Source organism: Strongylocentrotus purpuratus, unplaced genomic scaffold (genome assembly GCF_000002235.5).
Source record: "Strongylocentrotus purpuratus isolate Spur 01 unplaced genomic scaffold, Spur_5.0 spur5_scaffold_10, whole genome shotgun sequence".
Lineage (NCBI taxonomy): Eukaryota > Metazoa > Echinodermata > Echinoidea > Camarodonta > Strongylocentrotidae > Strongylocentrotus > Strongylocentrotus purpuratus.
In genome coordinates this window covers 17779885-17806851 of record NW_022145595.1, presented here as the reverse complement: position 1 = coordinate 17806851, position 26967 = coordinate 17779885, and the positions used below count along the sequence as shown (strand labels likewise).

General features: G+C 37.9%; 2 protein-coding genes across 2 annotated transcripts in view; both read right to left on the bottom strand.

Annotated features, from left to right (window-relative positions):
* The window catches only part of LOC105443819 (sushi domain-containing protein 2-like), a 37401-nt gene extending 19869 nt beyond the window's left edge, over positions 1-17532 (bottom strand). Inside the window, exons 1-11 of the mRNA XM_030979126.1 lie at positions 17478-17532; positions 14703-14842; positions 14070-14229; positions 12223-12582; positions 6698-6834; positions 5790-6089; positions 5210-5347; positions 4286-4448; positions 3224-3472; positions 1887-2190; positions 138-413 (exon numbers count right to left, since the gene is read on the bottom strand). Of these exons, the coding sequence (XP_030834986.1) occupies positions 138-413; positions 1887-2190; positions 3224-3472; positions 4286-4448; positions 5210-5347; positions 5790-6089; positions 6698-6834; positions 12223-12582; positions 14070-14229; positions 14703-14747 (2132 nt within the window). The 5' untranslated portion in view covers positions 14748-14842; positions 17478-17532. The remainder of the gene's footprint in view (positions 1-137; positions 414-1886; positions 2191-3223; positions 3473-4285; positions 4449-5209; positions 5348-5789; positions 6090-6697; positions 6835-12222; positions 12583-14069; positions 14230-14702; positions 14843-17477) is intronic.
* An 18-nt stretch (positions 17533-17550) lies between these two features.
* On the bottom strand, positions 17551-20025 carry LOC115921566 (transmembrane protease serine 2-like; the record flags this gene model as incomplete). Its single annotated transcript, XM_030979125.1, has 3 exons — positions 19947-20025; positions 19199-19400; positions 17551-17746 (listed from the first exon to the last, which is right to left on the bottom strand). Coding segments are annotated over exons 1-3 (477 nt in total), but the record flags the coding sequence as incomplete, so codon positions are not given.
* Between the last annotated feature and the right edge of the window lie 6942 nt (positions 20026-26967).

Below are 26967 nucleotides of genomic sequence, written 5' to 3'. Positions count from 1 at the left end.
AGCGCTTCGGTCAACTAAGTTGTTACTGGTGAAGTGCTTTATAAGAGTTGTAAGTGGATTCGTAATGGTTATTATTAATCATGCCAATATAGTATGGAGAAGCTAGCTCTTTCACATTAATAATTAAAATTAAATACCTCGGTGTGTCTGCTCGTACGCAGTGTATCGCCCCAGGTTTATGGATACAGTTGCTAGGCGACGAGATGCCAACATCGCACAGCGGATGCGGACTAAACCTCCCTATGTCGATCTGGGCCTGGTCAAGTGTACATGGGCACGAGTGTGTGACGGACAGAAAGGAAATATCAGACAGAACTTCTTTTTCAATCCAATCATTGCACCAATTTGTGACGTCATTGCCGTTGTGCCACTGTAGAACATGGACCTTGCTCCAGAGGGCAGCCCAGTTAGAACTAGAAGAACCCGAGAAAATAACGATAAGGGAACAAAGTAGATACATATTTCTATCCCACTTACCAGGAATCCTGCAACACGATTGGTCTATTCAAGGTCACATGGAAACTGGTGAATTGCTTTATTCTTGGTGTGATATTATTATTTTCTTTCTTGGCGTGATAGTATAAATATATTGACTGCTATGAGAGGAATGACTGCTATGAAAGGAATAGTTGTTTTATAGGCTCAAGGGGACGTTGCATCCTCCTATCACCCAAGGCGTACCGAGGGGTGATAGCGAGATGCAACGTCACCGAGAGCATATAAGAAACTATTCCTCAAATATCAAAGCAGTCGTTATATCTATATGGGAAACAAACAAATTATGAACCCCCTTTTCTCGTGCGGGTGGAAACTATCATCGCCTAAGTGATCTCAGGTATGTTAGGTATAATATCCCTTATCGTAAGATTGTTGCATTAGGAGTTTACACAACAAGAAAGAGAATAGTTTTACTAGGAAAGACGTTTCCTGCCCAATAGTTCATTTTTATTGCTGACGTCACGAATAGTTCACCCTTTCCCTAGGGAAAAAGTGAACTATTCGTTTTCCCGCCCCCCTCCCGATCTGGCAAAACTTAGCGAGCGTATACAGGATATCAAATGCCTCCGCACTGGCAATTCCCGCGGTGTCACGGCGCTCAGCCGTGTAATTTACGCTGTGCCGTAACTGCAATACACTACTACATCATTCAATATTCATTTGAGCAGTGCAATTATTATTTTCTTTTCTTTTATTTGTTTTAATGTGACGTGAATGTGAGTACATTACATGTTATCGCAGTAGTGTCTAAGGAATGACACCGATGGAAGGGATATGAAACAAATAACTCGGAACAAGCTAAAACTATTCGTACTCAGGAACATCAATAGTACTATTTCCCCTCGGCCTAGGTCCTCGAGCGTCATTGTATATTTGTATACTATATATTCTTCCCTCGCCTTCAGCTCTACAAAATTGCTGCGCCGAGATCACATCTCGGTCAATAGTTCACCAGGCTCCAAATAATCAATGCACGTTATATAAATTACCAAGAAATGATAGATAAACTTATCATTCAATCAAATCAAGGTGTATTAAACAAACATGTGTCGCAGCCTAATGGCTGAATTGGTAATGTGTACAATTAAAACACTCATTGAATATTTCAAACATAAAATACAGTAACAATTGATTTGTCAACATTGAAGTATATATAGTTAATATGATAAGATTGCTTGGGCAGCAAAATTTAGAAAACAGAATATAACATGAAGTCAGGAAAACGGAGAGGATAAACATGAAGAAAAGAAGTAAAAGAGGAAGTTGAAGAAAATGCTTGTACATTAAAAAATATAAATTGCATACATGTATTTTTAAAGAGTCATTAAGACAATTACAAATACTACTACATTTTGAGGAAAAGATATCAAATTTGATTTGATTCTTACTCTCCTCCTTGACCTTCAGATTCCATGACCCCAATAACACCGACGTCGTAATGTATGTTAAGGTCTGGTAACCCTGCAACACTGTAGTGACCGAGATGATAGTCAACTCCCTCTGCGACTATGACCAAAGGTCCACTAAACTCCACGAAATTGTCTTCTGACTCCTCTCGGTAGCCGTAGACAACGATGTCAACCTCATCCACGCCTTCAAGGTTTAAGTTCCACGTGATCTCGAAGTAAGCCTCTCTTTGGTTGCTTTCCGTTACCGAGGAAAATACATTGTCAGGAACGTCCTCGACATTGACTGTAGGGGAAACAATTAATTGTCTAGATAATCTCGGCATCGTTTCACAAAATCGTCATAAATACAAGTCAGTCGTCGACATCCCATTGAAATGTCTATATTACAATCAACTCACGTTTCATTGGGATGTCGGCGAAGTTGTGTTTACGACAATTTCGTGAATGATGCCCAGGTACATAAACATGATACCGAGGCAATCTGTTTAATCTTTCAGACTTGTGCTCAAGTCACTCTCTAGAACCAACCTCCAATCGAAGCACTGTAAATCACTCAAGTTATATCTAGGCATTATTCGAGCAAGATGATGTCAACCGTATCCGGACATCTACCCCCTGGACATCCATCCCCGGATAATCACCTCCAGTCAACTACCCCCTAGGATTACCCGCTAGGACAACTTCCCCTAGGGCAACCACCTTCTAGGAGGACTAACCCCCGGGAAAACTACCCCCAGAAAACTACCCACTAGGACAACTCCCCCTAGGACAACTATCCCCGGACAAATACCCCGGACAACTACTCCTTAGGACAACTACCCCTGGACAACTACCCCCGGACAACTACCCCCGGATAACTACCCCTAGGATAGTTGTCCGGGGTTAGTTGTCCTACAGGATGGTTGTCGTAGGGGGTAGTTGTCTGGGGGTAGTTGCCCGCGGGGTAGTTTTCCCGGGGGTAGTCGTCTTAGAGGGTGGTTGCCCTAGGGGGTAGTTGTCCTAGGTGGTAGTTTACTGGGGGTGGATATCCGGGGGTGTATGTCCAGGGGGTAGGTGTCCTAGAACTGATACCAACAAATGAAGAAGCAATCAAAATTAATAACCGTGAACAGTTGTTTATTGTTTGGAATAAGATTTAGAACATGAATTAACGTATCATTTATTTCTTCATGAACTATCATTTTTAAGAATTTCGGCAAGATTCCTTGTAATGCATAGCTGTAGGATAAGCCAGCGATTCTAACCTGATGAGTGATGACAGCATGAGGTGGACATGTTATAGCTTTGTACACAAGACGCTATTCATATGAACTTACTAATTGTGAACAATCCTGTGAAATCGAACGTGCGTCCGTCATCTAGAGACACGCGCAGGGGAATCTGTCCAACCTTGTAGAAAGTCGGCGAAACGCAGAGGGCGATCTCGTCTTCCAGAAGTCTTCCAGAAGTCTCAAATCCGTCGAAATCACAGATAATCAGGTTGTTTGAATTGAAGCACGGTCCGTTGATGAGAACCTGAGTTCCGCCAAGCATTGAACCAACCAATGGGAACAAGGAAATGTCTCCTGTCATGAGGAAAACCAACCTCTGGTTAACGAAGTGGTATGAACGAGGGCGTGGCATACTGATAGTACGCTCCTATGTGTACTTAAGTTCACGCGGATAGAGAGAGAGAGAGAGAGATAGAGAGAGAGAGAAGGACACACACGCGCACACCCACCCACGCACTAAACACACTCACTTGCCTACGCACCTCCACACAAAACCTTGTCATTTGACCAGGTTTTGAATTACAAATCAAGAGATGACTAAAACATAATCATTTTAGATATCTTCTAATTGACCGAATCTATGATACGTTATAAAATCCTGATAATTTTTTTTTTTATAGGGAATAAACGTAAAAGTATTTCAAAGGAAATGTGACATGCTGATATAAAAAAGAAACAAAGGAACTAAATCTAACTTTATTGATGTTTAGTGTAAAGCTGTCCGATAGCAAGAACACAAATGAGTACATGGAATGGTTGGATCTGGGATAAACTGAGGTGGAAGTGGTAAAGAGGAATGGATTGAGATGAATGAATCATGAGTTGAGGAAAGAGAACGATGAACGTGTGAAAAGAGCGTGGGATCTGGAAGTGGATGGCACAAAGGGCAAAGGAAGACGGAAATTTTCTTGGAAAGAAATGGTGAAGAAAGAAAGCAGTAAGGTTAGTTAAAATGGGGAAGTTTCTCGAGACAAGAAGAAAAGGAGAGAAGGGGTGTCATCATGACCCGAAAGTAAATAACCCCTTGTAAAAGTAAAAGGAAAGTTATGATGATGATGATGATTATTACGTCAGCAATAGCAAGAATGTTGTTGATTGTTTACACACCGGAGGTTGTACATTCTAATCCTTCGATGTTGGAGTTGTCCGTTCTGAACACCCATCTTCCAGGTACACCGATGTTCGATGTCGTTTCGATATCGACGACGGCCGCTGTCCGAGATCCAGGGACGCTGTAAGAGATCTTTCCGTCACCAGCGTTGAATCCAACCTTAGAGTCAAGAATGTAAAATTTGAAACAATACTTCCAAACAAATGTAACTTGATACGGGTTCGATTCATGTTTGATTTCGTCTCATTTCATGTCATATTACCCCCCCCCCCCGACCAAAAAAAGAAAATACAAAAGAAAGAGTGAAAATCTTTAATTGTTTCTATTTGATGATAAACTGAATTGACATACTTCTGACTCTAAGCCACTGCAAAGTTTTTTCTTTTTTTTGGTTGGAAATACACCAAACAGATTCAGATTTTTGTTTAAATAGTACCGATTGAGATCTACACTAGGTTTGATTTTCCTCCTGTTCTCTTTTTTAAGGTAACGATTATAACATGTATGTCTATTCCCTTGTATTGATACTGTACATGCAGCATAGCATTTGAACGGGTTTTATGTTCCAGCAGTGCATCATAACTTGCACCCGAGCATCACGGTCATCACAGTTCACTTCAGCCTCTTGCCTTCCTGACTAAACTAAAACCAAAATTGTGAAAAGGATCTTTCAAAATTAAGACCCTAGTACCAAAGTCACAACCGACGTGACCAACATCAAACTGACCAAAAAATGACATTACACCAAATGTTGGAGGAGTACTCGGTCTGGACTCGACTTGGAGTCGGTTTGGCGGTTTGACTGATGTGTTATTTTATAGAATTGGGAGGGGCAACTGTAATACATGAGCTCGTATTTATAAGCGTGTATCCATTTTATAAAAAGAGGGAGCTACAAACCAAACGATTTAATGATTTACCTGAGCCGGGGTACCACCAAGACCAGTATCACTATCACCACCACTGGCAGCTCCTGTTGTCCAGTTGATATCACCGTAATTAAAGATGGCGAAGGAATATCGGCCATCTGTCACCATCACAGCTTGAAAAGAATTCCTCTGAAGTTAAATATCAAAATTATCTTGATATGAATATTAAATGATATTTCATTAAACCAAAACGGATAGCACGATAGGATGGTGAATAAAATGACTATCAATTGTTATTAATTTTAGTGAAAGATAAAGACGTGTTTTACACATTGTCACATTTTTGATCAGCTTGATTTCCAGGAGGTTTGCACTTGGGTCTAATATCTGCTGTAATCCTTTTATCGTGTTTGCAAATTGGCCGACATGACTTCCGAAAGGCGAATGTCGTCTAGTTGATGCAAGATGTGACATGAAAAAACCGATTTTGTTTTATTCTCGTGGAAATTCGTCGGGGTATTTTTTTTAATTACATTGCCATAACATGACACAGTACCAGAAATCTATAATGCAGTGGCGACAGATGATCAATATGAATAGGGTCAGCGGCGATCAATAGATTATTACTTACGATAGAGGTATCAGAAGCAAGGAAGAAAGCTACTCTGTCCCAGGTCGCGATGTACATCCATGACGACACAAAATCTCTCATGTCAACAAATTGTGCTCTTATCACTCCATCAGCTTCGAGGAATGTGGCGTCGTTTTGGGCGAATCGTAAGACTTGTCGATAGGATAGAGTCCCACCATTAGTCGTGTCGACATCAGCCCAGAATGGAGTCAAAAGCCGTCGGCCATCAGCGAGTGGAAACGGATCGGGGGTATATTGAGGAACTCTTTCCAAGAACGAGATTACACCGTTATTGTTGACCTGCATCAACATGTATATGAAAGTGATTAGTAGTAAATTTTAGTGACAACGATGGGATATCATAGAGAGAATGAGAAGGAAAGCAAATAAACGAAAACAAAGAAATGGGGAGACAGATAGTGAAGGCGGTAGTAAGTATAAATCTGGCCAATTCATCTGGAAAGTTGAAAAAGACGAACGGTGATATAATAATTAAAAAGAAAACAGATTAATCCGGTCATACTGATATACACACACGCACTCGCACGCAGACACACACATAGAGAGAGAGAGAGAGAGAGGGGGGGGGGCGAACGTAGGAGTTGTTGACGATGCCTTAGTCCTTTGACTGCACTAGGCGGTAGCAATCGCAGCAAGTCCCGGATGTAAAATACGCTGGGATTATTTAAAACTTGTATTTCCTTTTAAAATTTAAAATAAGTTTAAGAATTGTTAGCCTTCGATATCTTTATCATGTTTATGGGACATCGATTGTGTCCAGATGATTATGTACCAAAATGTGACGTAAATCTTATCTATGATATGTGTTCCTAAATGTGATATCAAGTAACGGGTTCGACAGATTTCTTTTAAACAAAATATTTTGGTTCAAGCAACGAGGGACTTACAAAAAGACTAGTATGGTCGTGATCGAAGAACGGGAAGGCGACGGAAATCGGTAGCTCGTTTGTTGAACCATCATCGTTGGCTGGTAGGAATTCGTCCCCTTCATTTAATCCAAACGGAAAAAACAGACCTGAACAATCTGGGGAAGTATATAGTAATAATAGGTATAATAATAATAATAATAATAATAATAACAATAATAATTTATATCATAGTAAACATACAGTATCATGAGCTGAGGGCAGTGTTTGTATGATTGATCTAAAGTTCTCCAATCAGGGCATACTTATTTAAAATACTTCGATTTTTGGAAAAGAAATATAATATTTGGGTTCCCTCGCTTAATTCCTCTACCATATTTCTCCCAAGTTTTCGTTAATTGTTTTCATTACATAAAGAAGAAATTAATATCAAACCATTTATCAATTTTCAAAATGCGAAACTCTACATGGGTCTACCGCTCCATTGCTGCACACACAAAAACGGAACTAAGTATGGTGAGTAAAAATCGTAGCCCACTCATTCAGTCGAGAGAATATATCTAATAAATGCATTATTTTACACATTTGGTGAATACACCACTTTTCTCTTAGTGAAATTTTACACACATGATATTTAAAACGACTATGTGACCCGATTATCTTCTCGATGAGTATTTTTACTCATTAAAGTACATGTAAGTTAATATTGGATGAGTATTCTCCAACTTTAGTGACCGAATGAGTAAAAATATTCACAATTGTGTAGATTGGCTTTTTGCTCCCTAATATGTCACAGACTCGTTCTTCGTTGGATGAGTAAAAAAACAACAACAACAACCTAAGTCTCTTCGAAGCTGTACTCGTCATAGGAGCTATCTTACTCTTTGTGTATCATGCGCTTAAATATTTCGCTGATGAATATTCGTACGCGTTCGTGATTTTATTCGATTTGATTTGATTTATTGGTTTCTACATCTTTTTTCTTTTTTTCATTATACATTTTCATGAACATAATATATGGTTTGATACAATATTTGAAGTGTATATGATTTTATTCAGATAATAAACGAAAAAAAAACAAATATATTGAATGCATAATTAACATACATTAGATGCAGGAGGGCTACAGAAATAAGCAAAATAACCTGACGTGCCCGCAGCCCTCAACTTAGATACAACAATAAAAAGAAAAAGAAAAAAAGAGTGACTTGCAGATAAAAAAAGGAAAGAGGAGAGAAGGAGCTTTGGTTATAATACAATAAATCTCATACATCTGCTGATTGAATGCAGGTTCATTCATTAATGGATAAACGATGTTAGATCATGGACGAGTACACATTATTGTTGAATATACACTCAATTTTCACACGTAGGTACCCGATCGTCACACTTTTAGCGGCCGACGAGCCACAGAATAAGTGTAAGTATATTTGATTTTTTTAAATTTTGAATCAGTTAGTAGTAATATTACTGAAGTGGATCCCTTAAATTTTATTCAGACTTTTTCTGAAACAAGTTAAGGCTACTGATTAGATAAAGAATCTAGATCTAGTGCTGAAATTTTGAAGCTCTTCTTGTTCACGACCGAAGTGTATGGAGTGCATGGCGAGGCAGCGCGCGAGCGAAGTCCTGCAATCGCGAGGCCCATAAGCAAGGCTATATTTATTTGTATTTCAAATCGCAATTCACTCACAACATTTGGTTAAATATCTCACTAATTTAGATTACTCATTTGCCATTTAATCACATGTGATGAGCATAATAACCTGACTGACCGAGCAATTGAAGCATTAGACACTAGTTGAGTTGGAGCGATTTACTCACAACATTAGACTCACTATTTCAAAATACTAATTTTTTTATTTTTTTAATTTTTTTTATTTATGTGTTTATTAAGAAAACAAATCATAACATGTACAAACTTTCCCCCAAAATACAAATGCTGTGTTACAAAAGAAATTAATGACAAATTAAGATATTTACAAACGATATTTAAAATACTCATGTCACTATAATGTCAAATTAACAAAACTCATTACTGTGCGTTATCAATCTCAATTAAATGAGTTAATGCATTCGTGTCAAAGTTTATTTCCCTATTTGAGTAAGATTTAATACCCAAATATTTGTGTGTGTGTGTGTGCGTGTGCATGCGTGTGTGTGTGTGCTCCCTTGCACATTTACTTTAATAGCCGATCTGCTTGCCTCCTCGCCTGTACATTTTAAAAAGTCTTTAGCTCCTGTAAGAGTGTGTGGAGTTTGTAAATGATTTCATCTCCTTTCAGGCGCTTCAGCTTCTCGAGAGCATCACTGGTACTGTAAGTGCATAATCACATATAAGAACAAAATAATATGCCCATGCCTTGAGCCACAATGCATGGACTTACAGAGGATTTTTTATGTCGGGGACCGGGGTAAAATGCAATGAATTATTGATAACTTATTGCATTTTATTTTTTATTTTTTGTTTGTGTGAACTGTCCCCTACCCTAGCCCCCGTTGCTTACAGTCATGATTCAGTGGCAAAGCAATGGCCTCGTAACTATGAGGCCCTAGGATAAAAACCATGTCGATGTGCCATATTAGTGCCCTTTTGTGGGGCATTAATCCTCATTACTGTCATTTATGGCTTAGGAGCGTAGGTCCCTTAGTTGATAAGCATAGTATCATACACATCCTTTGGCAGTCACGCAAAATAAACACTGGCAAATTATTATTCAATACAATCTGAGAATGTATACTATTATTAGATCTGTTAGGAATAAATCATTGTCAAAATAATTCCATAAATTGGGGTAAAAAAAAAAATCCAACTATATGAGCGACAGTGTATCTTTAAAAAATAACCTCAATCAACCAATCGATCAATCAATCATACACTTAATCAATCAATCACCCAATCAATCAACCAATCAATCAATTAATGAACCGATCAACTAAATAATCAATCAATCAATCTACCGACCATCCAACCGATCGGACCAATCAATCAATCGATTAATTAATTTATTACGTTCAAGTTTAAGGGTGAGCGAGGGAGAGGTGGCACGAAGTCAACAACTTCGATATTGTAAAGAAACCAGTCTTAGAATGAATTCCCTATCCACACAAGTAGAAGAGAGAGGGAGAGGGGGGGGGGGGGTTGGGGAGTCCTGAAAAGGACTGTCGGTAATCCTTCTTTCTTGAGTGTGCGTGTAGTCCTGAAAAGGACTGTTGGTAGTCTTGAAAAAGACTGTTGCTAATATTTATTGAGCTTATAGTTCTAAGGAGAACTAGACTTTAATTCGTCACTTTGACGAATTAGGTGATACGTATGCTATTTTTGTATCATGAAAGTGTGCCGATAATGAAGATATTGATGATGATTTTTTTGGTTTTAAATGACGATGACCATGATTAAAAGTGGTATAACGCCCCCTTCAAGTATTCGATAGAGAATTGTAAAATTACGATATCAGAAAAAGTCACCCCAATACGCCTAACACGCAAACTAAGAAAATTCTGACATGTCGCCTTTAATTTAAATTTTTGCTATGATGATGTCATTAAAATGATAAATAATGTACGTTGATCTTGTAGATAATTTTCTTGGCTACAACATATCAACATTTAGAAGAAAATTTATCAATATTTGCAAAGATACAATCATTTCCCGTAAATAGGCTGACGTCATAATATGCAAATTCGTATTTTGAGTTCCAAGGTCAATATGATAATGTCGAAATATACTTAATGGCGAAATGAGACATGAAATCATATTTCCGACTTATACTCTATCTAAATATGAAGAAAACAAAATTAGGGTTCCTTTCCACCAAAAGAGCTATAATGGACTTTTTATAGGCATTTTTTGCGAGTATATGCTATGTATTACAAAACTCGCGCATACGGACAGTTATATTGAACAGACGCTCATTCCGTTATTAATAGTAATAAAGAGATAAACATGGTATCAAATTGTTCGAAAAAATATGAGGAATATCCTTTTTAAAAAATTGAAGGGTAAGAAAATGCGCGTTTGCGCGATTTTTTATAGAATGCTTATAATGGCATGAAACGTATACAAAATTAATTTGAGATGATTTGGAGCAATTTAACATTTTGCGCGCACATTGACGCGCGGAAAAACGCGTACGCGCATGTTTGCGCGCATTTATTGACCTGAAATTGATTGGACGGATATTGACCTTAATCATTTTAATTATGAATGAGAAATTCCTTTCCGTTATGAAGATATGATCATGAGTTGATTTTCACAAAATGGCGCCTAAATGAAAAGTCACGTAGTTCTAAGTTCGGCCGTCAGATGGTAAAATGGTCTATCTCGAAAATCGCTGTTCTGAGAAAAATGACTTTGAAGTTTAGAGGTTTGAGCTTTTTTAGGAGATGGGTATAATCCATTTTTAGCAATGGGACAAGAAGAAGCATATTAAACACTGATAACTGAAGAATTTTGTGCTTATTTGGGGTTTTAATTATAAAATAGATGAGAATTTTGTGCAGATAGACCGTTTAACCACAGCACATGAATACACTCCCACTACACATCATAAAATGGTAAAATGGTATATCCATAAACACTATTGCCATACTATGGTAAGAGATAGCTAGTTTTACCTCCAAAAGATATTACCGACAATGAGCTAACTTAGGTAAACTGGTCTAACTCGAAGATAGACCATTTAACCATCTGACAGCGATGATTAAAAAATCTCAGTTAATAAGGTTAAAAGGTTTATGTAAAAGATATCTCGTTTTACCTCCAAACGATATTACCGACGATGGGCTAACTCAAAGATAGACCGTTTTATCATCAAATCTTAAGGAAAAATACAAAAAAAGTACCAAGATAGCTGAAATTATCTCTAAAAGAAGACATGATTGGATTTTATCGATAGCACCATTGGAAAGAGCACCCTCACATTACCCGGAGAGTGAATTTACCTCAAAAAGTCAAATTTTCGAGTTAGACCGTTTTACACTCTGACGGCCGAGTTTGACTAAGATCTATCATCAAGGCAAGTTTCATGATAATGGCTCTATTCAGTCTTGAGATATCTTGCGAACAAATTCGAGGAATAATAATAAGACAAATCTTGACGAAATCAAAAGATGATACGTCTACTTACGTATCACCTAATAAATAAAAATCTTTACGAAATCAATACGTGATACGTAGACTTCGTAGGTATCACGAAATAAAAATAAAAAACTCTTGACGAAATCAATAGGTGATACGTATACTTCGTACGTATCACCTAATAATACAAATCTTGACGAAATCAATAGGTGATACGTAGACTTCGTACGTATCACCTAATAAGCTGTCAGCCAGACGCAAATGATGCCTTACATTTTCGATTAAAAATATTATGATGGTATATCTTTTATGACTACCGAGGTTATATTTCTTTTTAAATCATCATGAGTATACATCCTTTTTACCTACGATTTAGAAGAAAACCATACAAAGTTAGATGATGAAATCTCCCGACAAGCTTTGAGAGTAAAGAAAAAAAATATTCTGCAGGGGGTAACAGAATTACCTCTTGGATCCACGGAGTTCACTTGAGCCTCAAACCCAGCGTAAGTAATTGTTTTATCACTGACAAACCTCATCCACATGTGACGTCCATGTGAAGTCACAGACCTGCTGACGACATAACTCGTCATTCTCACCAACTCGGTAGAACTTTGTGGAAACAGTCCATCGCCCACGTACAGATAATCGTAGTTGGTCTCTAGGAGAAGTTCAACGACGTCCAGTCTTACGCTGCGGCCGACCGGGGCCGATATCTTCCAGACGATGACGTCATTGGTGTCGTAGTTCATCGGGTAGTTCGGCGACGCGATGGATGTGGGAACGCCGTTGTCAAGGTCGACTTCGTAGATCCCCGGTGAGTATGCTGATGGAAGAATAAATTTAGGATCAAATCATTGTCATTTCCTCATTTATGACTGATGTTGCTCAATTTACCCACTCAAGTGAGAATTTGGCGCATCTTCCCTCATCTTCTTCAATCAGGAAATGGACTTCATTGTAGCCTTATATAGAGCAGGATTGGTGGGATAAAATCGATAAAGAACATGATAATCAGATTATCCGACCCCGGAAACCCCATGAATTTATCAACTTTTATAATACTAGCCCTTTTCCTTTTGGAACTACGCTTGACCTTTATCCCGGATGGCGGCCAGTTTGGATTTGACCAATTTGATCAGCATGACAGCCCCAAGGAGACCTGTAATTGATAGAAGCACATCATAATCAGATTCTCTGACCCCGAAAACCCCCTTAATATATATATACTTTTATAATACTAGCCCTTTTCCTTTTGGAACTACACTTGACCTTTTACTCAGAGGTGGCGGCCAGTTTGGATTTGACCAAATTGATCAGCATGACAGCCCCAAGGAGACCTGTAATTGATAGAAGCACATCATAATCAGATTCTCTGACCTCGAAAACCCCATAAATATATAAACTGTTATCATTCTAGCTCTTTTCCTTTTGGAACTACACTTGACCTGTATAATGATGGCGGCTATTTTGGATTTGACCAGTATGGCCAGTATGGCAGCCCCAAGGAGACCTCATATCGATAAAAGAACATCATAATCAGTTTCTCTGACCCCGAAAACTACATAAATATATAAACTATTATCATACAAGCCTTTTTCCTTTTGGAACTACGCTTGACCTGTAACTCAGATGGCGGCCATTTTGGATTTGCACAATATGGCGGCCCCAGAGGACGCCTTTTTTGGCGCCCGCAGAAATCATAATAGTATGGGATAAGCTACCTCTGTGCCAAATTTGGTGCTTTTAGAAGAATCTGCACCAAACATCCCCTATATAACCTTAAAGGTAATACAAAGTTTTGGTATTGGGTCATGAATTTGGTACAAACGAACATATTGGAAGCAAATACGATCCTACAATATGCAGTGATCGTTTTCGCGGTCGAAATCGACTCTAAAGTTATGCAATTGTAAATAATAAACACTTTATGTTGAATAGCTCCCTCTCAAGGTCAAGATATTAATTAAGCTATAAAACAATGTTTATTGACTAAAACCGACCGATTAGCTATTCTCGTTCGGAAATTTTATACCACAACTACATACTCTGAGATTTTCATGGTCGCAGCTACTATTGTACGGCCGTAGGAGCTATTTGAAATTTATCAAAATTTACCGGGAGCACCGGTAAATCTTTATATTCATTTTTTCTCGAAAGCAGAAGTGTTTTAGGGGCTAAAATTTCTGGTGATTTTAATACATCTACAGGGGCATCCAAATATATCAAAATTGTAAAGAATCACTATTCACCCATTTTTCAAAATTTCCCAAAACTTTGTAATACCTTTAACAGCCCCGACTATATACTTACCATCCAAAACCACAGCTGTAATAAAATCTTGGAACTGTGAGATTCGGGTATAGACACCCGGGAAGAGTGGTCTTGCACATCCAACTCCAAAGCTTGTTGCTCCGACCAGATGCCATCGACCATCATCACCTTCACAGGTCAAAGGTCCACCGCTGTCGCCCTGGCGACATATGGTAAACAATGTTATTGGAATTAAAGAATGTTTTCCTCCTCCCCTCTTTCTACTCTACTCCTTCTCCTCCCATTCCTCCTCGTCCCCTCCTCATCCACTTCTTCCTCGTCACATTTATTCTCTTTGCCACCCACTTCTTCCTCGTTCTCTTCCTCCTCTACCCCTCACTTTCCCTCCTCTACCCCTCACTTTCCCCAATCCTCTTCCTTCCGCCTTGTCACTTTGAACATACATAGAAATTTGTCATGTGTGCATTCGTCTCTCACTGAATTGGAGTGTATGTAAGTTGTTGCTGACTGTTATCCTCCTCTCCACTCCCTCCTCATCGTACTCTTCATTCTTCAACATCTCCCGTCACCTCCTCGTTCTTAGATCTCGGCTATTCATGTATATCATAGGAGACTGCGAAAAATTATCCCTCTTTTTTTTTACGAATTATAGTAATTTGCGATTTATTTTACCTGACAGGTATCAATTATTCCTCGTTCGTACCCAGCACATATCATGTTATCCGTCAGTGTACCGTTGTAAGAAACGTTGGAATTGCACCATTCTTGGTCCAGAAGGTTTACCACCGCTTTTTGTAAAGTCTCCGAAATATCTGTATACAAAATTCATAAACTTAGCCTTCTTGATCATTCTGATGAGTAAATAAAATGATCCATGTTTCCATATTACGATACTGTTTGTATTTATGTTGCATTACCACTCAAAAAAAGGTCGGTTACAATAACAACTATGATTCTACGCCCCTATGTTTCGACATGTCTAAGTTTCGTCACCATTATGTTTCGACACCTCAAGTTTCATCATCCCTATGTTTCGACATCCTTACTTTTCGACAACCCTATCTTTCGCAATCCCGACGTTCAGACATTCCTATGTTTCGTAACCGCTATGTTTCGACAACATTAAGTTTCAACATCCCTATCACTATGAACATGACGACAAAGAAAGCGGACAAAATATACAGTTCCTCAGGTAGACAAAGGAACATCCCTTCACTGCTATTATGTAAAAAGGTGAATATGCATGTGACACCTGTTTTACATATTTGTACATAATAGCAGTGAAGGGATGATCCTTTGTCTACCTGAGGAACTGTATATTTTGTCCGCCTTCTTTGTCAGTCATGTTCATAGTGTATGTTTCGACAACCCTATATTTCGACATCCCTACGTTTCGACAACCCTATGTTTGAAATTCCTAAGTTACGTAACCCCCGTTTTGATACCCCTATTCTTCGTCATCCCTATGTTTTTCCATCCCTATGTTTCAGTTTACTCCCCTTCCCCTTCCTCTGGTATGGGTTTACCCATGCGGTCCTCTTTTACCCCATACGTTCCGACCGCCAGGCGCGGATCCAGGATTTCTTAGGGGGGGGGGGGGGGGAGGCCCAAATTTGAAATTATGCGAGCCAAATATTGGTACGTAATGGTGACCAGCAGTGACGTAATTAGGGGTGGGTGGGTGCAGGGAGGGGCGAGTTTTCCCCCTCCCTCCTCCGCGAAGCGCGGAAGCTTTGACATTTAAATAAATTATTAGAGAAAGAAGACGATTCGTTGTACCATTCCCAAAAATAATCCTCGTCTGAATGATGTTTCCCCCATCCCGCGAGAAGCGCGAGAGCTTTTACGTTTCATTAAATCATTAGAGAAAAAAGACGATTCGGTGTACCGTTCTCGACTCTTAATCCTTGTCTAAATTCAGTTTCCCCCTCCCCACCCCCCCCCCCTTACCGCGCGGAAGCTTCGACGTTTCATTAAATTATTAGAGAAAGAAGACGATTCGTTGTGTCGTTATCGACTCTTAATCATTGTCTAAATTCAGTTTCCCCAGGCTTTTACGTTTCATTTAATCATTAGAGAAAGAAGACGATTCGTTGTACCGTTCTCGACTCTTAATCCTTGTCTAAATTCAGTTCCCCCCGACTCCCGCGCGAAACGCGAAAGCTTCGACGTTTCATTAAAATATTAGAGAAAGAAGACGATTCGTTGTACCGTTATGACTTTTAATCCTCGTCTAAATTCAGTTCCCCCCCCCCTCACCGCGCGAAGCGCGGAAGCTTTTACTTTTCATTAAATCATTAGAGAAAGAAGACGATTCGTTGTACAGTTCTCGACTCTTAATCCTTGTCTAAATTAATTCCCACCCCCCTTCCGCGCGAAGCGCGGAAGCTTCAACGTTTCATTAAATTATTATAGAAAGAAGACGATTCGTTGTACCGTTCGCGAAAATTAATCCTTGTCTGAATTTCAAAAATGTTCTTTGTCTATTCCCTTTTCTTCCTATTTTCTCTTCCTTTTCACTCCTCTCTATTTTGGGCCGGCGTTTATGGGGGGACCACCCCACCGCCCCCCTGGCTACGCGCCTGCGGTCAGATGAACATATGTTGATACCTTGTCCGCCCCGGAAGCTCAGGGGTTTAAGGTTTTAATTTACGGTCAGATTAGCATTCAGGGGTCCGCCTTAGGGCCCTAGGCGGTGTCCAGGTGGGCAGAGCCCCGGAAGTTCAGGAGTTTTAGGCATTTAATTACGGTCAGATGAGCATTATTTTGATACCTAATTGTTACGGTGGCAGGTCACTAATTGGCTTGGGGTTCAGGGGGCGGAGCCCCGGAATCTCAAGGGATTTAGGCACTCAATTACGGTCAGATGAGTATCAAGGGGCCCGCCTAAGGGCTCTTGGTTGGGTCCAGGGGGCAGAGCCCCCGGAAGCTCAGGGCTTTTAGGCGTTTAATTACGGTCAGATGAGCATTTTTGATACCTTATTATTTGTAACACTGGCAGGACACTATTTGGCCTGGGGTCCAGGGGGCAGAGCCTGGAAGGCAAGTCCTTTTGCCCCCCGATCTCCTTCTTCCCTCTTTTCTTTTCTTCTTCCTCTTCTTTTGTTTTCCCTTTCCCTCCTTTTCCTTCTCTCTCTCCTTTTTTGTGCGGGGGGGGGGGGGGGGAGGGAGGGGGGCGAGGCCCGCTCGGCCCCCCTGGATCCGCGCCTGCCGACCGCGCTCCTATTACATATGGCACACGACATCCATCTGTTCCGACGACCCCATGTGTCGCCCTGCGTACAACACAGGCCGCGCAAGCACTTGCTAAATTAACCAATTCCTCTATGGGTCAGTCTACGCAAAACTTATCAATGCATGCAGTCACATACATATTGCTGGAACGTAGGCTTTTTTAGAACATAGGCTCATCAACGTTAAAAAAAATCAAATATTAAAATGCCGTACCTCCCCCTTCAGAGGTATCCCCCCAACCAGCGACGAGGCATCGACGATAATCACTCGATTCATTTGACGATGAGGCTAACATTGCTGGCCTGACGTAATCACTGAAAGACACCGGTTCAGTCAGGCGCAGTAGAGCGATGTCCTTATCGTTGGACTCGGCGTCGTAGTCGGGATGGATGATGATATCGGCCACTTCGGCATTCACTTCGTACTCGGACTCATTTGACAGCCGAAGGCCTCCGAAGATCACCCGATCAATGTAGGATCCTCTGGGAGGAAAATATAAAAAATGTGGCATAATTGCGATTAAACCATAATGCGCGTTGCACGCGAGGCGCCATTGTCACCTCGTTGTTATATTATAATCAAACCTAATAAAAAAGCAATTTTTAACGGTATAACCGATGCACACGATGCGTCACTTCGACAGCGTCATTCCTGCGGTAATTGAACGTGTGAAGGCACTTAGCCCATACGCCAATTACTAAAATGATTTTTTTTCTTTCTTTCAATGACAAACTTATTTTATTCAATCAAACACGAAAGCAACAACTCAAACATATTTACATGACATACCGTAAATCTCCGCTTTGCTTTTGTTTGCTTTTTAGCAGACACGGTAGTACGTTAGAAAACTTTTATTTCGCTACGAGGCGAGGCGAAATTGAAGGCACCGATTTTTGCTTGTAAACTTGTCACAAATGATAGTAACAAATTCGTTTTTTATAACTAAAGATGACAGACAAAGTTTCCTCCGAGTCCAAACAGAAATTCGGACATAGGCTAGTTTGGTTGTAGTTTCCGATTGGTGAGTCTGTAGTGACGATTTCTCAATTTATTTGTGAATTCAGGAAATTACTGATGTACTAATTCTAATTTCATGATTTACCGTGTAAATTCAACTTTAACCCAATCTGGTATTTAAGACACGGTTAATTAAAAAAAAAGATACAGGTGTATTTCCAAGACACGGACGGTAATTTATTATGTAAATAATGTTATTCTTTTCGGCCCCAAAAATTTGACGGATCGACATTCTGTTCCGTTGGGGAGGGGGGAGGGGGGGGGGGGGTGGAGAGGTCATCTTTTTTAAAGTCATTTTTTTAAATTGTTTAAATATAACCAACACAACAAAAAAAAAATCAAAAGGGGGGGGGGGGTTAACCCCAACCCCCCCCCTGCGTACACGCCTGTATAGATGATATACTTGCGTTACTTATCAAAGGTCTTTTCAGTCTTCCGTTATTAGAATGTGCTTTTAACCCCTATAGGATTGGGTTTTTCCTCTTGATAAGGTGTCATTGTTCGCACTACGACAGCACACATCTTTAAATTTGTCCTCGCTCGCAAATTTTTAGACAATCAAACCCAACTGCAAAACATGATGCATAAGCCGTATCTTTTTTGGTGTACAAAGTGAACAAATATTGAAATCATCCCTGATAATTGTAATCACAATGTAGGGGTTTTTACCAATGTCTAACAAATTGTATATTTTCGCTTTGAGATTTCCCTTTGTAGGTGCCCTTTTTTCCAGAAAGTGCCCTTTTTTCTAGGTGCCCCCCCACTTTGGAAGTCGCTCGGCCACCCCTGATCACCAATAAAGGTGAACTTTCATGAAGTATTAATGTTTATGGATTTTAGGTTAAAGGGGTATAGGATATAGGGATGTTGAAAAATATGGGTGTTAGAACAGAGGGACATTCTTGTGTAATACTTACGCGCAATGGGCTGCCGTGAGCACCCATTGTGAGGTAATCAAAGTAGTGCCGCAGAAGAATCTACCCCTATCGGAGCCATCATCGACCCTCAAAGATCCAATCCAAGGGAATTCCCCTGGGAGTGCATTGATACCACCAACAATCCTGGATTGGTCGGGTGCATAGGCAGGGCGTGTCCCGCAGATACTGGTATCAAGCAGATCTGTGAAGAAATTAATTATGTTGCATAAGATATAAATTACAGCCAAGAGTCAAGGGTTATACGAAACGACCATTTTGCTTCGTAACTTACCGGTATTGTTAGAATAATTATTTATCATCAATACGGATAGTCCTGATAGAACTGTTTGGGTTTGAAAAGGGATAGACAAGAAAGAGAGTGAGAGTGAGTTATTATTTTTGTTTTGTCATGTGGAGAATTATTGGTATTGTACGGATAGAGGTAGATAAATGTATGAGAGAGTTCTTCTTTCGTGAGAGAAGTCCCGAGAAGGACTGGTGAATCGAGTTATGTATGCGAAGTGAGATGGAGGCCTGATAAAATAATGATAATAATAATACTAGACTTTAATTCGTCACTTCATTCACAAAAGGAAGAGGTATACTGCTCGGAAATCTAGGAGTGAAAATAGGAGTGAAAAATTGCTAAATATAGAGCTAAATGTTGGACTGTCATCCTGCTCTTTATCATATCTTTGTCTACAACTTCTTATAGAAGATATCTGCTGGAATGTAGGATGTATAGAACTTTGATTGAGCTTGGAGAATATTGGATTGAAAAGTGAGACATCTTCAAACTGATCTTCCTTTTTATCTTCTGGTCCCATGTGCTGGTTTTTATAGGGTTGTTTTTTTTAACTGAGAGTGCAGTTCTCATTGGAATTAGAGCTACACTGAAACATGTACACTGAAATTCCGATGGTCTATTCAAAGGAATAGGTGAATTCTTTTCATTCTACACACCTGTATCAGTTGAATGCACATTGGACTTCGTTATCATCACAATGGCTGCATCACTTAATACAAGACAACAAGCTGCTATAACTAGTCAGGTAATAAGAGACTTAGTCAAGAATGATGAATTCACTAACCTCCTGGATGCCATTGTTAGTAAAGCTATTGATAAGAAAATGGGTGAATTTCTTACTTCAATTGAGAAAATCCAGGGAGATATGTTTGATGTCCTGAAGAACCTTGAGGAGAAAGAGAATGAAGTTAAACACCTGAAAGAAACAATTGTTCATCAACAGCATGATATCAACCGAATGGAATCTGCCATCAACTCAATGGAACAGTACTCTAGACGATCAAATATCCGGATATTTGGTCTGCAAGAAAAGAAAGGGGAAAACACAGATGCCCTTGTAGCTGACGTCATCACTCGCAAGCTTGGTGTAACCTTGGATCCAGTGAGAGACCTAGATCGCACTCACCGTACAGGAAGGCTGCATGATAACAGTGAGCCATCAGCACCAGGTACATCGTCGACTGATGCTTCATCAGCTAGGAAGGCCCGATCACGTCCCATAATTGTCAAGTTGACAACCTACAGGAAGAGGAGAGAGGTCATCTACAATAGAAAGAAATTGAAAGGAACAGGGATAGTAATTGTTGAAGACTTGACAGTTGAGAATCAGAAACTTCTGTCTGTAACACGTAAGACGTCAGGTGTCACAGCTGCATGGTCTTCCGACGGTCGAATCATTGCTCTTATCAACGCAACCGGAGGTAAGAGCATCACCAAACTTATTGCAAGTGAAGGAGATCTGAAAAACATTAAAACACATTCATGATATACTGTTTAACACCTTGTTGGAATGTCTCACTCCTACAACTTATGCAGCTTTTTTTATAAAGCAGACTACTAAAATATACCAATCCATTTCCTCCCATACCTATATAGGCATTTCATTTAATTTTACATATTCCATTTTTATGTCCATTTTTATGTACGATTTTAAATACATTTTTATTTGTTCTTTTTTGTTTAGTCTTTTGTTTACTGTTTACTTTTAAATTTATTGCTAAGTGAGTGAGTGTTGTGAATGGGTGTGAGTGTGTACTGTTCTTGTGCTTCATCTTCCTCTCTATGTATTCAATGTTTATCCGAGATTTTTCCATTCAATTATTATGAACATGACTGTGAATTCCTCTGGTCTATGTATACATTCTTTCATTTGGATAAAGATATTAATGTAGATAAACTGTTAAAATTAAAAGTTAATCCATTTAACATGAACTCGCCAAATCAGAACTTCAATGTTGAGAATATCTTATCTGATGACGATTGTAACACATTGTATGTAAATAACTGTAAATATACTTTTTGTGACAATTTTAATACACAATATAAAGATAAGAAATCAAATATTTCCATGTTGCATTTAAATGCAAGAAGCCTACCAAGGAATTTTAATGAATTTCAAGTTCTCCTGTCATCTATTGACTATGACTTCAGTTTTATTGCAATCTCAGAAACATGGTTTAAGCCTTCTACTCATTTTGGTATGTTCAATATAAATGGTTACAAATTAGTTTAAGTGTGTAGACCATCACAAAAAGGTGGAGGTGTAGCATTATATGTAAAATGTAATATAGAATATACAGTTCTTGCAGACCTATCTTCATCCACTGCAAACTATGACACTTTGTTCATTGAAACTATTCAAAATAATAAATCTGTTGTAATAGGATGCATTTATCGTCCTCCTGACACCAATATTACACCCTTTAGTGAGAAGATAAAAGCAATTTTTGATATTTTAGAATGTGACAAGAAGGACATATATGTAATGGGTGATTATAATATAAACCTGATTAATTATGATGTTCATAACACAACAAACGATTTTTTGGACACTATGTTTTCATATAATATGTACCCGTTAATTACTAAACCCACAAGGGTCACTCATAGCTCAGTTTCTTTGATAGATAACATCTTTACTAATACAGTGCATGGTGAAAGAAATGTTGGTATTTTATATAGTGACTTCTCTGATCATTTTCCCATTTTTTGCATCTCTTCCCTTTAATCTTCTTGTAATCGTCATGTTGTTAATAACCGTAAAAAGAGTCGGTTGATAAACGATTCACATATGAATATGTTTAAAGAAAAGTTGGTATCTGTTAATTGGTCAGATGGAGTCAAATGTGACAATGTTAATGACAGTTATAATATATTTTTTGGAAAATTTTACAAAGTTTATGATAATTGCTCTCCTTTACAATTGAACTGTGTAAGTAATCAACATAATTCTATAAAGCCCTGGATTACAAAGGGAATCTTGAAATCAGTCAAACGAAAACATAGATTATATGAAACATTTAAAAAAAAACCAAGTGACCAGCATAAGAGGAAATATTTGTTGTATAAAAATAAATTAACAAACATTAGTAGATCTTCAAAAAGAAATTATTACAAGAATTTATTTGATAATGTCAAAGGGGATCTTAAGAAAACTTGGAGACAAATAAATTTGATTTTGGGCAACAAAAAAGAAAATGCATTTCCCAAAACAATGTATCATGAAAATATAAAAATAAGTTCGAGGATAGATGTTGCTCAATATTTTAATTCATTTTTTGTCAATATAGGTAAAAAACTTTCGAGTTCAATTTCTTCATCCCACTCATTTCAGGAATTTTTACCAGACAAATCGTTCAACTCATTTTATATTAAACCAACTTGTGTCAATGAAATTATAGAAATAGCATCAACTTTAAAAAGTAATAAAGCCTGTGGACCAGATGGTATTTCGCCAAAAGTTGTTAAACAGTGTATCTATTATTTTGTACAGCCATTGTGCGATGTATTTAATAAATCTTTTATGAGTGGTATTATGCCAGATAGTTTAAAAATTGCAAAGATAATACCAATATATAAAAAGAATGACATAAATAACATTGAAAATTATAGACCAGTAGCTTTGTTATCCATATTTTGTAAAATTTTAGAAAAAATAATGCACAGAAGACTGTATGATTTTTTAAATAAATCCAAAATCCTTATTAATGACCAATTTGGTTTTCGTAAAGATTTCAGTACTTCACTTAGTATATTGAATCTTACTGATTACATTTTACAAGAATTAAACAGTGGTAATTTTTGTTGTGGTGTATTTATGGATTTATCCAAGGCTTTTGATACCATCGATCACCACATTCTCTTGAAAAAATGGAATTACTATGGTATTCGTGGTATACCGCTTCAATGGTTTCAAAGTTATTTATTAAGTCGTAAACAGTATGTGGTGGTCGATGGTGTCGAATCCAATCTCATGAATATTGATATCGGTGTCCCTCAGGGTTCAGTTTTGGGGCCACTTTTGTTTATTTTATATGTAAATGACATTGTTAATTCATCAAAATTATTGAAGTTTTCTCTCTTTGCGGATGACACTGCTGTTGTGTTCCCCCATGCTAATATATCTCAATTGATTTTCACTGTGAATTCAGAATTGTGTATTTTAAATAATTGGTTCAAATGTAATAAATTGCAACTTAATTTTGAAAAAACTAAATATGTAATTTTCCATCCTAGGAAGAGGAAAGTATTAAGTGACATTGAAGTTGTAAAAATTGATGATATTGCTATTGAAAGAAAATATTGCATTGACTTCTTAGGAGTAACCATCCAAGAAAATTTAAATTGGAAAAAACATATTGATCGTGTCTGTAATAAATTGCTCAAATGTATTGGTGTATTTTATAGACTTAAGGATTTTTTACCCCTCAGAATATTATTTAATATTTATTATGCTATATTACTTCCTCATCTGAACTATTGTACTATAATTTGGGGCAATACTTTCAAATCAAACTTATCAAAATTGTTTATTTTACAAAAGAAAGCAGTTCGTCTGTTGACCAACTCTCATTATATGACTCCAAGCGCGCCACTTTTTGTTAAATATAAAATTATGCCTCTTTTCGAACTGATAAGATTTAATACCTGGATTTTTATGTATAAATATAATAAAGGCGCCCTTCCAGAAGTTTTTTCTAACATGTTTCAAACAAACTCAAAATTCCACACTCATTTAACTAGACAACATCAAGATTTACATAAACCCTTCTCTAGATTCAATTATGTTCGCAATTCAATTAGATTCACAGGGGTGTATGAATGGAATTTGTTAAGTAGTAACATTACAAATAGCACAACACTATCCAGATTTAAAGTATTGTGTAAGTTACGTTTATTCAGTTCTTTAAATAATCTCGATCTCTCTTCGTAGCTCTTTATCTTGTATTTTTCCTTCCTCTTATATCTTTGCTCCATTCTGTCGTGTGTTTGTTTGTGTGTGTGTGTGTGTGTGTGTGTGCTTGCTTGTTATGCGTGCGTGTGCATTTAAATTTATATTAATGTTATAATGTACTTGTATATAGGGTCCCGACTACAAGCAGTCTTGCTTCTCAGGGACCCTGACCATTATTACTTTTGTTTGTTGTTGTTATCTGATATCAATCCTCTATTGTATTGTTGTTTTGTATATTTTGTTGTTTTAAATGGTCAATAAACGAAGGGACTTCCTTCATATTCAAAAAAATTCAAATTAGGTGATACGTATGCTCATGTGTAACATAATGAAGAACGCATTTTCACGATTTCATCTTATGTTATAAAATACTACTCCCATTATGGTTTATCCATGAGTCAAATTTCAACTGTGTAGAGCAGAAGGAGACAGAGCAAGAGAATAAGAGGGAGGCAAGGCAAGAGAGAGAGAGAGAGATGGAGAGGGTGAAAGAGTAGAGAGAGAGATGCAGAGACAGACCAAGAGAAGGAGAGGAGCATAACATGATAGGAGAAAGGAAACAGAGCAAGACAGAGGAGAGAGAGATATGCAATTGAGAACAATGCCTTCCATATTTCTAGCACAAATAAGCTGTTTTGAATACTGATCATGAAATTGTTGCCGATAATCAAAAAACGATTATGTTCATGAATACGATGATGACGATATTAGAATGTTGACCATGATTGAAAGTGGCACAGCGCCCCCTTCAGGTTTTCGATCGAGGATTAAACTGTTTACTTATACTAAACAAGCTCAAAACACTTTTTAATAAATATTACAAAATGTACGAAGTGATTCATTTAGTTCTAATTTAAAATATAATATGAGTAAGATACTAATATTGTACCCATCCATAACCCAAAATCTATAAGATGTTAAATCTATAACTGATAGTTAGTTTGCATGGCAGTGAATGGCTAAACGATGGAAATTGCCTCAACTTTGTTTTGATTTAATGGTTATACATGAAGTAAACTAATAAATGAGACAAGCTGAGATGATGCAGTGAGAAAGAGGAAAGAGTAGAAAAAGAGACAGAAAGACAAAGGGAGACAGAGCAAGAGAGGGAGAGGGAAACACAGAGAGAGGAAGAGGGTAAAAATGTAAAAAGAGATCGAAAAAGAGAGATGCAGAGAGAGAGAGACCAAGAGAAGGAGAGGGGCAGAACGGACGAGGTGTAGGAAAACAGAGCAAGAGACAGGGGGGGGGGGGGAGATGCCTTCACTATTTCTAGCATAATTAGGCTCTTAAATTACGATCATGAAAGTGTGCCTATGTCGATGATGATATAATGATAACTTGCATGAGTACGATAATGACGATATTGATGATAATGCTGATGGTGACCATGATTAAAAGTGGTATAGCGCCCCCTTCAGGTATTCGATAGAGGATTGTTATAATATTATGATAATTGTTAACTTACTAAACAAGGTCAAATTTTCGCCTGATTGTAGAAATATATTTAAAAAATCATTGAACTAATATTTCGACGCTCTACATTCGCAACAATGACGTCATTAGAGATGATTATGACTAATAAGGACTATATCTAAACTAAGTTCCATGCATGCAGCTTATTGACCGTGCCGTATTGGAAAGAAAGATCTACCATTTGGATAGCGTTTTGACGCACTATGGATGTCAATGCTTCCGTGTGCCATCTGTCAAGTCTTGAGATAACATGCAAATAAAGTTTTAAACACTTTTCTTTAAAACATGTACAAAATGATTTATTTAGTTTGATTTAATAAAAATATGAGTAAGATACTAATATTTTAACCATCCATAACTCAACATCTATAAGGTGTTCAATCTAAAATGATTTTTAGTATGCATGGCAGTGAAAGTGTAGAAAGACAGAGAGAGAGAGAAGAAAAAAACAGGATTGGTGAAATTTGGAACTTTCTTTTTCTTTGTGTGAAAAATTAGGCCTACATATTTAGTTTTTGGATTATTAATTCATTTTTTAAAAATTACATTTAAACCAATCATTCAATTTGATTAACTCTTCATTAAAAATAGAAACTAAGCATGTTACCTGGGAATGAGAAAATAAACAAATGTATCATCAGCAAATAATGAAAACCAAAGTAATTTGGATGAGCTAATAATATCATTCATATGATAAACAAAAGTAGTCCGATAACCAATCCTTGCGGAACTCCATTATTTACATCCATATAATCAGATTCGACACCATCGACCCCCACATATTGTTTTCTCTATACAAATAATAGAAAAATTGATGTACAGTAGTACCTGGTGTTTTGTTCTCATGACAACTATCCTTATTCAACTTTGAAACTGAAAATGACAATACTTGTATGCGGTGATTTATAGGGAAAAAAATAATCCCTTTTTATTGCAACATAATATCGTTCAACAATTACACTACAACTACCAGCCCAGCTACCCCCCTCCCAGGCGGAGCTACCCCTCTGCATTAGTGATCATTCCTTTTGA